Consider the following 16,538-nt stretch of genomic DNA (forward strand, 5'->3'; position numbering starts at 1 on the left):
CATGAGATCATTCCTGGTTAGACTGCTAAGACCCCCACTCAGTGGATACTGCTCTCTCTAGGCACTAGGTCATTTTCTCCAGGCACGCAAAAGCGCTAGCGAAGCCCCCAGCGGTACTTTATCTCTGCAGTTACAGAAAGGCCTTTTCCTCCTGTGTGGAACTGCATGTTCCTCCTTTTGGTGTGTGGTGACCACTTGTCAACCACATCACTTATAGAAGGGTCATGTTTTTCTTGATGTCCTTCTTAAAACAAGTGATTGAACCATGCCTTGGTTTTGGATGTCTCTCCTTTAGTTTAGTCAGAGTGAATCACTGCCTTTCCCCAATGTTTTACACAGTCAGAGGACACACACACATTCACCACCGCTGTTACTATTTATTATTACTATTTATTTAGGCTGCTATTCCAAGTGACTTTACTTTACTCGCTTTACTACTTGTATAAAACAGTCTAGATCGATACAGAGAGAGAGCAAGAGAGAGAGACAGAGAGACGTAACTAATCAGCTCTCACATTATAGTAATATATAAAGTGGGACAAGACTGACCCCTTGTGTCAAACTGATTTACTGATTTACTATACAGTAATTAAGATTTCATTACCTTGAAGGGACATTTTTAAAAACGTCAACGTCATATTTATCATCTCCAGCACCACCTAAACATCAACATACTGTATGTGAAAATGGCGCAATTCTATGTGTTGTAGTAAATAAGATAGAGGAAGATAAGTGTTTTTAATGACATCATCGGTGTGCATCATGTATTTTTAACCAATTATGAGTAGGATTTGCCTACTAATTGTCTACTAATTGGTTGATGATGTTTATCGGAAACACTTATCCTTTTAGTAGAAAACATAGAAATGTGCTATTTTCACGTATGCTGATGTTGGGGTGGTGCTGGAGAGGGTCAATGTCACGACTTCTGCCGAAGTCGATATCCCTCCTTGCACGGGTGGTGCTCGGCGGTCGACGTCACCGGTCTTCTAGCCATCATTGATCAGTTTTTCATTTTCCATTGGTTTTGTCTTGTCTTACATCACACCTGTTTCCAATCCCATTAATTACTTGTTGTGTATTTAACCCTCTGTTTCCCCTCATGTCCTTGTCGGTGATTGTTTGTGATGTTATGTACGCGTGATGTTGTATCGGTGGCAATGGGTTTATTTGAACCATGTTATTTTGTAATTTGGTTTTAGAGTTTGTTTTATTATTAAATACTCAAGTTTACCAATTTGGTTTTCTCCTGCGCCTGACTTCCCTGCCACCTACCTACACGACAATGACAATACATTTAAAGTTGAAAAATGTATTTAATTTACCTTTAATCAAAATTATTTTCTTAACCTTCTATACAGTAGCAACATTGATATTAATAGAATTTTCAATACGTATATTTTATTTAAGGGATTATACACTACCGGTCAAAAGTTTTAGAACACCTACTCATTCAAGAGATTTTCTTAGTTTTGACTATTTTCTACATTGTAGAATAATAGCCGAAAACATCAAAACTATGAAATAACACATATGGAATCATGTAGTAACCAAAAAAGTGTTAAACATATCAAAATGTATTTTATATTTGCGATCCATCAAAGTAGCCACCCTTTGCCTTGAGAGCTTTGCACACTCTTGGCATTCTCTCAACCTGCTTCATGAGGTAGTCACCTGGAATGCATTTCATTTAACAGTTGCGCCTTCTTAACCTGTTGGGGATAGGGGGCAGTATTTGCACGGCCCGGATAAAAAAACGTACCCGATTTAATCTGGTTACTACTCCTGCCCAGTAACTAGAATATGCATATAATTATTGGCTTTGGATAGAAAAAACCCTAAAGTTTCTAAAACTGTTTGAATGGTGTCTGTGAGTATAACAGAACTCATATGGCAGGCAAAAACCTGAGAAGATTCTGTACAGGAAGTGCCCTCTCTGACCATTCCTTGGGCTTCTTGGCTCTGTTTATTGAAAACTTAGGATCTTTGCTGTAACGTGACACTTCCTACGGCTCCCATAGGCTCTCAGAACCCGGGAAAAAGCTGAATGATGTAATTCCAGCCGCTGGCTGAAAAACTTTAGCGCCTTTGGATAGTGGTCGATCAGAGGACCATCAGACTGAGGCTGGTGCACGAGGGGATCCCATGTTTTTATTTTCTCTCTCTTTGAACGTAAACACGCTTTCCCGGTCGGAATATTATCGCTTTTTTACGAGAAAAATGGCATAAAAATTCATTTTAAACAGCGGTTGACATGCTTCGAAGTACGGTAATGGAATATTTCTATTTTTTTTTCACGAAACGCGTCGTGCGCGTCACCCTTCTTTACACTTCGGATAGTGTCTTAAACGCACGAACAAAACAGAGGATATTTGAACATAACTATGGATTATTTTGAACCAAACCAACATTTGTTATTGAAGTAGAAGTCCTGGGAGTGCATTCTGACGAAGAACAGCAAAGGTAATAACATTTTTCTTATAGTAAATCTGACTTTGGTGAGGGCTAAACTTGGTGGGTGTCTAAATAGCTAGCCCTGTGATGCCGGGCTATCTACTTAGAATATTGCAAAATGTGCTTTCACCGAAAAGCTATTTTAAAATCGGACATAGCGAGTGCATAGAGGAGTTCTGTATCTATAATTCTTAAAATAATTGTTACGTTTTTTGTGAACGTTTATCGTGAGTAATTTAGTAAATTCACCGGAAGTTTGCGGTGGGTATGCTAGTTCTGAACGTCACATGCTAATGTAAAAAGCTGTTTTTTGATATAAATATGAACTTGATTGAACAAGACATGCATGTATTGTATAACATAATGTCCTAGGTGTGTCATCTGATGAAGATCATCAAAGGTTAGTGCTGCATTTAGCTGTGGTTTGGGTTTATGTGACATTATATGCTAGCTTGAAAAATGGGTGTCTGATTATTTCTGGCTGGGTACTCTGCTGACATAATCAAATGTTTTGCTTTCGTTGTAAAGCCTTTTTGAAACCGGACAGTGTGGTTAGATTAACGAGAGTCTTTAAAATGGTGTAAAATAGTCATATGTTTGAGAAATTGAAGTAATAGCATTTCTAAGGTATTTGAATAACGCGCCACAGGATTCCACTGGCTGTTACGTAGGTGTGACGAAATCGTTCTACTGGTCCTAGAGAAGTTAAAAGTACATTTGTGGAATGTCTTTCCTTAATGCGTTTGAGCCAATTAGTTGTGTTGTGACAAGGTAGGGTTGGTATAGATAAGATAGCCCTATTTGGTAAAAGACCAAGTCCATATTATGGCAAGAACAGCTCAAATAAGCAAAGATAAATTACTTTAAGACATGAAGAGCAGTCAATACGGAAATTTGAAGAACTGAACATTTCTTCAAGTGCACTCTCAAAAACCATCAAGCACTATGATGACACTGGCTCTCATGAGGAACGTCACAGGAACGGAAGACCCAGAGTTACCTCTGCTGCAGAGGATAAGTTCATTAGAGTTACCAGCCTCAGAAATTGCAGCCCAAATAAATGCTTCACAGAGTTCAAGTAACAGATACATCTCAACATCAACTGTTCAGAGGAGACAGTGTGAATCACGCCTTTATGGTAGAATTGCTGCAAAGAAACCACTACTAAAGGACACCAATAATAAGAAGAGACTTGCTTGGGACAAGAAATGGACATTAGACAGCTGGAAATTTGTCACTTGGTTTGGAGTCCACATTTGAGATTTTTGGTTCCAACCACCGTATCTTTGTGAGACGTGGTGTGGGTGAACGGATGATCTCCGCATGTGTATTTCCCACGTAACGCATGGAGGAGGAGGTGTTATGGTGTGGGGGTTCTTTGCTGGTGACACTGTCTGTGATTTATTTAGAATTCAAGGCACACTTAACCTGTTTGGGATAGGGGGCAGTATTTTCACGGCCGGATAAAAAACGTACCCGATTTAAACTGGTTACTACTCTTTCCCAGAAATGAGAATATGCATATAATTAGTAGATTTGGATAGAAAACACTCTAAAATTTCTAAAACTGTTTGAATGGTGTCTGTGAGTATAACAGAACTCATATGGCAGGCCAAAACCTGAGAAGATTCCATACAGGAAGTGCCCTGTCTGACAATTTGTTGTCCTTCTGTAGCATCTCTATTGAAAATACAGTATCTGTCCTGTAATGTGACATTTTCTAAGGCTTCCATTGGCTCTCAGAAGGCACCAGAAAGTGTAATGGGGCGTCTGCTGTCTCTGGGCGAAGAACAGCAGGAGAATTTGTTAGTGGTCAGCCTGGGAACAGTGAGACTGAGAGGCGCGTTCACGAGAATTCTCAATTTTTTTCTTTCAGCCTTTGAATGAATACAACGTCGCCCAGTTGGAATATTATCGCTATTTTACGAGAAAAATAGCATAAAAATTGATTTTAAACAGCGTTTGACATGCTTTGAAGTACGGTAATGGAATATTTTGAAATTTCTTGTCATGAAATGCGCTCGCGCGTCACACCTTCGGATAGTGACCTGAACGCACGAACAAAACGGAGCTATTTGAATATAACTATGGATTATTTGGAACCAAAACAACATTTGTTGTTGAAGTAGAAGTCCTGGGAGTGCATTCTGACAAAGAACAGCAAAGGTAATCCAATTTTTCTTATAGTAATTCTGAGTTTAGTGAGCATCAACCTTGGTGGGTGTCAAATTAGCTAGCCTGTGATGGCCGAGCTATCTACTCAGAATATTGCAAAATGTGCTTTCGCCGAAAAGCTATTTTAAAATCTGACACCGCGATTGTATAAAGGAATTCTGTATCTATAATTCTTAAAATAGTTGTTATGTTTTTTGTGAGCGTTTATCATGAGTAATTTAGTAAATTCACCGGAAGTTTGCGGTGGGTATGCTAGTTCTGAACATCACATGCTAATGTAAAAAGCTGGTTTTTGATATAAATATGAACTTGATTGAACAAAACATGCATGTATTGTATAACATAATGTCCTAGGAGTGTCATCTGATGAAGATCATCAAAGGTTAGTGCTGCATTTAGCTGTGGTTTTGGTTTTTGTGACATATATGCTTGCTTTGAAAATGGCTGTGTGATTATTTTTGCCAGGGTACTCTCCTGACATAATCGAATGTTTTGCTTTCGCTGTAAAGCCTTTTTGAAATTGGACAATGTGGTTAGATTAACATGAGTCTTGTCTTTAAAATGGTGTAAAATAGTCATATGTTTGAGAAATTGAAGTTATAGCATTTTTTAGGTATTTGTATTTCGCGCTACCCTCTACCATTGGATATTGGTGAGGCGTTTCGCTAGCGGAATGTCTGTCCCTAAAATTAACCAACACGGCATCCACAGCATTCTGCAGCGATAGGCCATCCCATCTGGGTTGCGCTTAGTGGGACTATCATTTGTTTTTCAACAGAACAATTACCCAACACACCTCCAGGCTGTGTAAGGGTTATTTAACCAAGGAGAGTGATGGAGTGCTGCATCAGATGACCTGGCCTCCACATTCCCCCGACCTCAACCAAATTGAGATGGTTTGGGATGAGTCGGACCGCAGAGTGAAGGAAAAGCAGCCAACAAGTGCTCAGCATATGTGGGAGCTCCTTCAAGACTGTTGGAAAAGCATTCCAGGTGAAGCTGGCTGTGAGAATGCCAAGAGTGTGCAAAGCTGTCCTCAAGACAAAGAGTGGCTACTTTGAAGAATCTCAAATATAAAATATATTTTGATTTGTTTAACACTTTTCTGGTTACTACATGATTCCATATGTGTTATTTCATAGTTTTGATGTCTTCACTATTATTCTACAATGTAGAAAATAGTACAAGTAAAGAAAAACCCTTGATTGAGTGGGTGTTCTAAAACTTTTGACCGGTAGTGTATATAAATTACAGAAATTTCACAAAGATAAGCATACTTTTTAATTTTTTAAATAGAGTATTAAACATCTTAAAAACATGTTGTGCTTAGTGTATTGCAATTATAAACCTAGTGTAGTAAGATACACCATCGGCCCCAATCTTAGCTACTTCTTGTGAACGGGAGTGTCGTCATAGTTGGTTGAGAAAGTAGAGATGCTCTTGTTGGTGATTACAGAGTTCCTGTCATCACCAACAATCTTGTTGGTGTTGTAGTAGTAGAGGAACAGGAAGAAGCCTAGAGGAAGATGGAAGCTCAGTCACTATCAGTCCTGGAATAGCTTTAGACATAAACTATGATACACATCTCTGGTCAGGAGTTCCCCATGGCCACATGACCTGACCAGGAAAGTCTCTAGATCTGGAAGTTTAACCTGGTCAGGTCACATGGTTAGGCAAGAGGTCCTGACCCTATGATAATGTACATGGACAACCACACCAGTCATTGTGTGTGTGTGTGTGTGTGTGTGTGTGTGTGTGTGTGTGTGTGTGTGTGTGTGTGTGTGTGTGTGTGTGTGTGTGTGTGTGTGTGTGTGTGTGTGTGTGTGTGTGTGTGTGTGTGTGTGTGTGTGTGTGTGTGTGTGTGTGTGTGTGTGTGTGTGTGTGTTTTTCTTCAGTTAAATGCAAAATGCACAACCACACCAGACAAACACCAGTCATTTTTGAGTGATGCCTACCCTGGAAGGAGTTGAGGATGCTGAAGATGTAGTAAGATGGGATGATCATGGGTCCGTAGCTGAAGAAGGCAAAGCCCCAGGTGAGGCCCAGCAGGAATAGGAGCCCCAGGATGGTCAGGGTGTTCTTGGACGCTGGGTCGTTCTGGCCCTTGCCTGCATTGGTCTTCCTCAGGAACAAGATCTGTCTCACTACAATGATGAAGATGGTCAAAGTCCAGATAAACACCCAGGCGTAATAGCCGATGTTGACTCCATAATGGATGTAGATGTCAGTGATCCAGCACCTGGAATGTACAAGGGAAATGTATTTAACTAGTCAAGTCAGGTAAATGGTTTGTGATTGTCATCTCATTAGGGCAAAGAACAGACTATTCCAAAAGTCACATTTCCACTTACATTTTCACTGATTTCCCATCATCTGTTTCTATGGACATTAATGTATATTTTTGCAGTCCCAGAAGGATGATGACCACTAGAGCTGGAAGGACTGGAGAAAATGAGAAACATTCACACTGGGTTGATGCCAGATGCCTCTTGCAACTGGTATGATTTTGTGCAATCAGAGGAGATAATACCATAGGCACATTTGATTTAATTTGAATAGTTTCTCACAGTAGGAAAATAACCCTGCAGCAACAGGAAATGTGAAATATGTGTATTATAATTAATGGACAGTACTGTAGGAGTTGATACATTTTTAGTTAGGGAAAATCAAGTCTGTCATTTTTAAGTGGAAATTACAAACTTTAAAAGCTTTTTTAAACCTTGAATACACTGCAAGTTTGCATTTCCTGCTTTGCGGGACAGTTCTCTGTGACACCAGTGATTAAATTAAGATTGTTGTGTCAATCAGTAATGTACATTGAGCAGCATTCTAATACACCCTAATATGACTCTGTTCTCACCCCATCCCACAACGTAAACTTTCAGCATATAGTGTTTGATGTTAGCGTTGAGTTTCTTCAGCTGCAGGAACAAGTGAACCGCCTCAATGAAGAACCAGGTGAAGGTGGACAACATGGAGTAGTGCATGACTGCTGCTATGATGACACATGCAACATAGCTCCCCATGTCTGCAATGGTCTCGTTGGTCAGAAAGGTCAGGTTCAGGAACAACATAGCCAAGAAGAGGTTGACAAGGATCTTGGTTGCTTGGCTAGATTTGGTTTTGCTGTGAAACCAGAAGTCAAAAAAGTTTGTTGTTTCAGCATCAGTATTCCCAGTTAACTCGTCATGGCCAGCCTGCTATAGAGCTCTACTGGTCATCATACTCACACTGTACGGTGTTGTGTTGAATAATGAAAAATACCTTATCACAAACTGCATGAACAGAGCCAATCCCAAGAAGAACATCGACAGTCCACAGCCGACATAGCTAATGTAGGTTAGAGATGCCACATCTGAGGCACTGATGTTCTTTGGTGGAGGTGACTGTGTATGATCACAATAAGAAGAGCAAGTGAATAAGCTTATGGATGTGATTAAAAGTGACACAGAAACATAACTTCAAACAGGAGATGATGGAGAGGATGTCTCACCATTAGTATAGCAAAAAAGGATAAATGAGTGCATTGGCACATTATGCTGTTGTTGCTCTCCAAGGTTTGACAACCATCTGTGGTCCAATTGGGTAGTTTTCCTAAAAGAGAAAAAGATCCCACAATCCTCTCTGTTGGAAGTTGTTGAATATTTGGCTTTTAAATGATTAAAGTTCTATAAATTAAATGAAAAGGGTTTGAAAATGTACAGAAAGAAAGAGAAATACCTTTGCCATTCCAAGAATTACAAAAGACATTGAATCCCACCTGTGTAAAACACATAATTTATGCATCTCCATTTATTTCGTGCATAGACTTACCAATCAAAATATGTTCCTGCAACATGATACAATTTCTCTCTTACCTTATCAACATTTCTGTACTCAATATCAATGGTGTCTGTGAGATTAGCTATGTGGGCTCCAATTTCGATTCCGACTACCTCACCATTTAGAACAATGCTCTTCTTTTCATCCTAGAAAGAGCGAGGAGATGACATGTTGGAAGGATGAAGTGTAACGTAACCTGTCACTTGTAACATGATTACCTCTTATGCTTAACAATACAGTATATCAAATTACTGCTTTTAAAAAGTAACTTTTATTCAAAGTAATTTTTAGGTTTACCTGGGACATGCTGGGAAAGACAAGAACCCCGACAAAAGTTCCACTCTTATTGAGTGCCATTTCATAGGCTTCTTTGGACAGACGCACAGATCGATTGAAATATTTCTCCATAGCGTACTTGTCTTCAACAATCTACAAAGGAGAACAATTATCCTTTCAATCTTCATCAGTCTGTGTACAGTTCTCTGTATTCAGTTTAAGAATAAAACAGTTACTTTCATAATAAGTTAACGGACTATTAGTAATCAGTGTTACTGTACTTACACTCATATCCTTGTTAGGGGAAAAACCAAAGTTGATATCCTTGGGGTCTTCTTTATGAAGTCTACTAAGGAGTCCTTTGACCTTGCCCATTGAAATGGCTGCAGTGCTGGCGTTTCCCATCAGTTCAATCAACGAGGAGAGATTTTTCATAGCCTCACTGTCATAGTGAGAGAACGATGAAATATAGATGAGATCCGAGTTTGCCATGCTCTAGACTTTGCTGTGATGAACATAAAACCCTAAACATAAAATCCCCTAAAACCAACATGATTATTATCACCACCATTACACTAGCTCCACTAGAAGATGTTTGTTGCCACATAAACTATTAGTATTACTGTATTAATACACTACATGACCAAATGTATGTGGACACCTGGTCGAACATCTCATTCCAAAATCATGGGCATTAATATGGAGTTGGTCCCCCCTTTGCTGCTATAACAGCCTCCACTCGTCTGGGAAGGCTTTCCACTAGATGTTGGAACATTGCTGCGGGGACTTGCTTCCATTCCATCACAAAAGCATTAGTGAGGTCGGGCACTGATGTTGGGCGATTAGGCCTGGCTCGCAGTTGGCGTTCCAATTCATCCCAAAGGTGTTTGATGGGGTTAAGATCACGGCTCTGTGCAGGCCCGTCAAGTTTTTCCACACCGATCTCGACAAACCATTTCTGTGTGGACCTTGCCTTGTGCACAGGGGAATTGTCATGTTGAAACAGGAAAGGGCCTTCCCCAAACTGTTGCCACAAAGTTGGAAGCACAGAATCGTCTAGAATGTCATTGTGTGTTGTAGCATTAAGATTTCCCTTCACTGGAACTAAGGGGCCTAGACCGAACCATGAAATACAGCCCCAGACCATTATTCCTCCTCCACCAAACTTTACTGTTCTCCTGGCATCAAACCCAGATTCGTCGTCAGACTGCCAGATGGTGACGAGTGATTCATTACTCCAGAAACGTGTTTCTACTGCTCCCGAGTCCATTGGCGGCAACCTTTACACCACTCCAGCCAAGGCTTGGCATTGAGCATGGTGATCTTAGGCTTGCTCAGCCATGGAAATCCATTTCATGAAATTCCTGGTGAACAGTTCTTGTGCTTCCAGAGGCAGTTTGGAACTCAGTAGTAAGAGTTGCAACTGAGGACAGACGATTTTTGTGGGCAACGCGCTTCAGCACTTGGCAGTCCCGTTCTGTGAGCTTGTGTGGCATACCACTTTGTGGCTGAGCCGTTGTTGCTTCTAGACGTTTCCACTTCACAATAACAGCACTTATAGGCAGCTCTAGAAGGGCAGAAATTTGACAAACTGACTTTTTGGAAAGCTGGTATCACAGTGCCACGTTGAAAGTAACTGAGCTCTTCAGTTACTGCCAATGTTTGTCTATGAAGATTGCATGGCTCTGTGCTTGATTTTATACACCTGTCACCAATCCACTAATTTGAAAGGTTGTCCACATACTTTTGTATATATTTTGTATACTGTATGTGCTTCTTAAATGTAAAAACTTACGATGCCAAATCAGCACTTATGACCCCACTTGAGCTTTCCATTTGGCCGCTGGGTACACATATGTTTATATCCGGCTTCTTCACAGGGTTGTTACATCTTAGACAACTAATTGGTCCCGCCGCAGTGGTCTTGAGAATGAATATATCTGGGGTCTTATCTGCAAATCAATCAAAACAAAAACAATGCATTTTGCTCAGACCACATTTGAATGTCTAGTATGAACTTCTTCATTAGAACCACAGTACAGTAAATCATTATTCATTTTAACATTATGACAGTATATAAATGTTTGGCATGTACTGTACTTCTGCAAGCATCTGCATCATAGGTTGAATCCTTTCCACAAAAGGTTTCTGGCTTCACCGGAGTAGTCTGATCACCTTTTAGATAATTATAAAAGCACATGGTTAAATCATACTGAAATCAAAATAGTAACTGTTACAAATAAAACTATGCAGTTAGATCACTCCTGCTGTTTATGATATAAAAAAAAATCTAATTTATTTGACACATTAGCCGAATACAACAGGTGTAGAACTTACAGTGAAATGCTTACTTAAGAGCCCTTAACCACAAATAAGTGTTAAGTAAAAAAATAGATAAGGATAAAAAAATAAAAAAGCAACAAAGAATTAAAGAGCAGCAGTAAAATAACAATAGAGAGGCTATATATAGGGGGTAACGGTACAGAATCAATGTGCACTGGTTAGTCGAGGTAATTGAGGTAATATGTACATGTAGGTAGAGTTAAAGTGACTATGCATAGATTATCAACAGAGATTAGCAGCACCTTAAAATAAGGGGGGGGGGGGGGGGCAATGCAAATAGTCTGGGTAGACATTTGATTAGCTGTTCAGGAGTCTTGTGGCTTGGGGGTAGAAGCTGTTAAGAAGTCTTTTAGACTTGGCGCTCTGGTACCACTTTCCATGCGGTAGCAGAAAGAATAGTCTATGACTAGGGTGGCTGGAGTCTTTGACAATTTTTAGGGCCTTCCTCTGACACCGCTGGTATAGAGGTCCTGAATGGCAGGAAGCTTGACCCCAATGATGCACTGGGCCGTACGCACTACCCTCTGTAGTGCCTTGCGGTTGGAGGCCGAGCAGTTGCCATACCAGGCAGTTATGCAACCAGTCAGGATGCTCTCGATGGTGCAGCTGTAGAACCTTTTCAGGATCTGAGGACCCATGCCAAATCTTTTCAGTCTCCTGAGGGGGAATAGGCTTTGTTGTGCCCTCTTCACGACTGTCTTGGTGTGTTTGGACCATGATAGTTTGTTGGTGATGTGGACACCAAGGAACTTGAAGCTCTCAACCTGCTCCACTACAGCACCGTAGAGAATGGGGGGGGGGGGGGGGGGGGAGAGGTTGTTGTCCTGGCACCAGCCAGGACAACAACCTCTCCCTCTCTGACCTCCTCCCTATAGGCTGTCTCATCGTTGTCGGTGATCAGGCCTACCACCGTTGTGTCATTTGCAAACTTAATGATGGTGTTGAAGTCGTGCCTGGCCATGCAGTCATGAGAGAATAGGGAGTCCAGGAGGGGACTGAGCACGCACCCCAGAGGGGCCCCCATGTTGAGGATCAGCGTGGCGGAGGTGTTTTTACCTACCCTTACCATCTGGGGGTAGTCCAGGATTCAGTTGCAGAGGGAGGTGTTTAGTCCCAGGGACCTTAGCTTAGTGATAAGCTTTGAGGGCACTATGATGTTGAACCCTGAGTTGTAGTCAATGAATAGCATTCTCACGAAGGTGTTCCTTTTGTCCAGGTGGGAAAGGGCAGTGTGGAGTAAATTAGAGATTGCATCATCTGTGGACCTGTTGGGGCGGTATGCAAATTGGAGTGGGTCTAGGGTTTCTGGGATAATGGTGTTGATGTGAGCCATGACCAGCCTTTCAAAGCACTTTGTGGCTTCAGATGTGAGTGCTATGGGTCGGAAGTAATTTAGGCAGGTTACCTTAGTGTTCTTGGGCACAGGGACTATGGTGGTCTGCTTGAAATATGTTGGTATTACAGACTCGTGAGGAACAGGTTGAAAATGTCAGTGAAGACACTTGCATGTTGGTTAGCACAAGCTCAGAGTACACGTCCTGGTAATCCGTCTGGCCCTGCAGCCTTGTGAATGTTGACCTGTTTCAAGGTCTTACTCATATCGGCTACGGAGAGAGTGAGCACACAGTCGTCCGAAACAGCTGATGCTCTCATGTTTGTTTCAGTGTTACTTGCCTCGAAGCGAGCATAGAAGTTATTTAGCTCGTCTGGTAGGCTCGTGTCACTGGGCAGCTCGCGGCTGTGCTTCCCTTTGTAGTCTGTAATAGTTTGCAAGCCCTGCCACATATCCTGACGAGCATCAGAGCCAGTGTAGTACAATATGTATGATATGATATGGGCTCCTAAGAATGGCAGTACATGCATGCGTCTGAAAATGTCCTAGCATAATTATTTTACATCCGTTTATACAGGCAGGCTTTACAGTTGGGTGTAGCAGGTAGCCTAGTGGTTAGAGTGTTGGACTAGTGACTGAAAGGTTGCAAAATCAAATCCCCAAGCTGACAAGGTAAAAATCTGTTGTTCTGCCCCTGAACAAGGCAGTTAATCCACTGTTCCTAGGCTGTCATTGTAAATAAGAATTTGTTCTTCATTGACTTGCCTAGTTAAATAAAATAAAAAACAGTCAGATGAATAGACCCTGGAGCACACAATAAATACTGTATACGCTGCAATGTTTTGCCTAATTGCTAATGTTATGGATTTCGTGTAAGTGCTTGTAGATGTATTATTTTGATGGGAATTAAATGGAAATGTACAACCCGTTGAAAGGTCAGGTCTAATAGTTTAACAGTAGTTGTAGGCTGCCTAGAGGATTGCAATACAGAACGTGTATGTTTGATCTAGCATATACCAGCAGAGGGCACTATATAACAGTTATTGAATGGAAAACATGAAACTGCCTTCCAAAAGTAAAGTATGCTGTAGCCTACAACGGCTGCAGTAGCTTGGCTATGTTATCCAAACATGTCTGATAAAAGTATATGTTATGAAGAAAAACTATTATGTCTACTTTACCTGTGGTATTTTGATAGAACTGTGATGGAATACATGTTATGTTCTTTCTCCGTGGAAACCAGAAGTTGAGCTCTTGATTGTTGACAGTAACATTACTCAGAGTTATGAAGTATGAATTGTTATCTTTCCTCACTTCAAATGTACAGTTGGGGAATCCTGGATTACATTTTTCTAAAGACACATACAGCATTACAACAAAGTATTCATAAAATGAATTTGAATGTTTTGAATAACCATAACTGGACTCTGTAATATAGATCTACATAAGGTTTTACATAAAGTGACACTACCTGATGTTGTTGTGTTCTCTCCAGTGGATATGATGCAGAGCCTCTGGATTTCCTTCTGTAAGGTACAATTCCCTATCCAATCCGGAAATAAGGCAATGTACACTGAGTATACAAACATTAAGGACACCTGCTCTTTCCATGACATAGACTGACCAGGTGAAAGCTATGATCCCTTATTGATGTCACTAGTTACATTTTTAAGCCTTGAGAAAAATTGAGACATGATTGTGTATGTGTGCCATTCAGGGGATGAATGGGCAAAACAAAATATTTAAGTGCCTTTGAATGGGTTATGGTAATAGGTGCCAGGCGCACCGGTTTGTGTCAAGAACTGCAACACTGCTGGGTTTTTCATGCTCAACATTGTGTATCAAGAAAGGCCCACCACTGGACATCCAGTCAACTTGACACAACTGTGGGAAGCATTAGAGTCAATATGGGCCAGCATCCCTGTGGAACGCTTTCGACACCTTTCGACACCATGCCCAAACAAACTGAGGCTGTTCTGAGGGCAAAAGGGGGTGCAACTCAACATTAGGAAGGTGTTCCTAATGTTTGGTATAGTCAGTGTATATCTTAAGCTGTGGCACAGACATGAGCTTATATTTTGACAATGTTTCACCTCTCCGTTAAGTAGTTAGTTATCACACTGTACCTGAAAAGTTATTCTGAGATGGACTATCTTTCCCATTCCTAATGACTCCTGAATATGTGTCATCGTTCACTATCAGTACTGTACAACCTGGAAATACAATGATGGTTAATGCACACATTTAAGGACAAGATCTATTGAAATTTGTTTAAAAAAAAATAATAATATATATATATATATATATATATATATATATATATATATATATATAATATATATATATATATATATACACTACTGTTCAAAAGTTTTAGAACACCTACTCATCAAAGGGTTTTTCTTTATTTGACTATTTTCTACATTGTAGAATAATAGTGAAGACATCAAAACGATGAAGCTGGTTGAGAGAATGCCAAGAGTTTGCAAAGCTGTCATCAAGGCAAAAGGTGGGTATTTGAAGAATCTCAAATATTAAATATATTTGGATTTGTTTGACACATTTTTGGTTACTACGTGATTCCGTATGTGTTATTTAATAGTGTTGATGTCTTCACTATTATTCTACAATATAGAAAATAGTCAAAATAAAGAAAAACCCTTGAATGAGTAGGTGTTCTTAACCTTTTGACCCGTCCCATGTACATTTGAATCCCTTTTTAAAATGCACCAGCAATACATTAGAGTTAAGCCCCTTGAAATTTAATGTTCACTTTTTAAGAAAAAATATTATTTGCAATGCATTTCTGACTGACGAGCATGAAAAATATAGCATTCAATCAAATGATGTTGGTGTTGTTTACGTTACATGGGAAAACTTAACTTACGATGTTCACTTTGATTGTATTGGCAGCCAATGCCACAGAGCAGAATGGCTGTGGTCAAACAAAATCCCCAAAGTTTCCCTTCCATTGATAGCCTTAATCTGTCAAAACATGTATCATTATAGGCTCATTACAACAGTCTAATATACATCTGAAGAGCTTAATTCCAAAACGCCATTTTTCAATTTTCAGAAATGTTGGTAAATTAGCTTTTATTGATTGAAGAAATCTAATCATGGCATGGGGTTGTTCAATGACAGACATGCATTTGGTTAAAATGTATCACTTGATGGTTTCATTTCAGAGACAAATAATCATTTTCTTTTGCTAAATGCTATATATCCACTTCACTCTCGGAGAAATACACAGTATTGCTAGGTTTTACACAGTAAAATATAACAAATAACTACATTTTACTACAACTACATTTAAAGAAATGTACAAATGATACATTGGTGGCATCAATATTGAAAAAAAATGCAGTAATATTGGACATTTTAGTCATTTAGCAAATGCTTTTCTTAACCATAGCGACTTACTGTAAGTGCATTAATTTTAAGGGGGGGGGGGGGGGGGTGCATGCAACTCAATATTAGGAAGGTGTTCTTAATGTTTTGTAGAGTTTTGCAAAATAAACACATTTCCATACACATCTAAGATCGATGAATAAAAAATCTGAGAACAGTAATATTTTACACACATGAAGGTACCCCATAAGCCAACATTTCTGGATATAGTGGAAATAGCGTTTTGGAAATAAACTCTTCAACTATCAAACTATCATCTTTTATATTGTTTTCTAGAAGAAAAAGTATAATTGTCAATATCAGCAAAATGGTGAAACAGAAATTATAAGACCAATCAAGGATTCTTACCCATCTGATGAGAGAGTCATGGCTGAATGTTTTGTTAGCACGCTTAACTTCTGTTACAGTTACCTATGAGCTCTAGGTGATATACTGTTGACATTAAGTCTCTGTAAATTTACCTTGCAAATGAGACACATTCATGTCCTCTGAGAATCCATTGTGTTCCTGTGACATGTGCAGTGGGCACTTACACAGACCGTACATCTATTTGAAATGTTGTTTGACAGGCCTACTCAATGGTGTAAAGTACTTTAAAGTACTTCTTAAGTCACTTTTGGGGGTATCTTTACTTTACAATGTATATTTTGGACAACTTTTACTTTTACTTCACCACATTCATAAAAACAATAATAATATGCATTACATTTTGAATGTGTGATGT

The 16,538-nt window shown here is 39.8% G+C and overlaps 1 protein-coding gene across 1 annotated transcript; it reads right to left on the reverse strand.

Annotated features, from left to right (window-relative positions):
* Positions 1–1,594: 1,594 nt before the first annotated feature.
* On the reverse strand, positions 1,595–16,239 carry LOC106610908 (adhesion G protein-coupled receptor G3). The gene is made up of 17 exons (XM_014210573.3): positions 16,163–16,239; positions 15,291–15,388; positions 14,530–14,616; positions 13,875–13,946; positions 13,585–13,755; positions 10,828–10,902; positions 10,523–10,679; positions 9,013–9,169; positions 8,749–8,880; positions 8,487–8,597; positions 8,350–8,389; positions 8,123–8,223; positions 7,894–8,015; positions 7,490–7,755; positions 6,981–7,071; positions 6,585–6,868; positions 1,595–6,145 (listed from the first exon to the last, which is right to left on the reverse strand). The coding sequence occupies exons 1-17, from the start codon at positions 16,180–16,182 to the stop codon at positions 6,015–6,017; spliced, it is 2,115 nt and encodes a 704-aa protein (XP_014066048.1). The 5' UTR covers positions 16,183–16,239; the 3' UTR covers positions 1,595–6,014.
* Positions 16,240–16,538: the final 299 nt, after the last annotated feature.

The sequence above is a fragment of the Salmo salar genome, chromosome 09, assembly GCF_965601325.2.
Source record: "Salmo salar chromosome 09, fSalSal1, whole genome shotgun sequence".
NCBI classification, from domain to species: domain Eukaryota; kingdom Metazoa; phylum Chordata; class Actinopteri; order Salmoniformes; family Salmonidae; genus Salmo; species Salmo salar.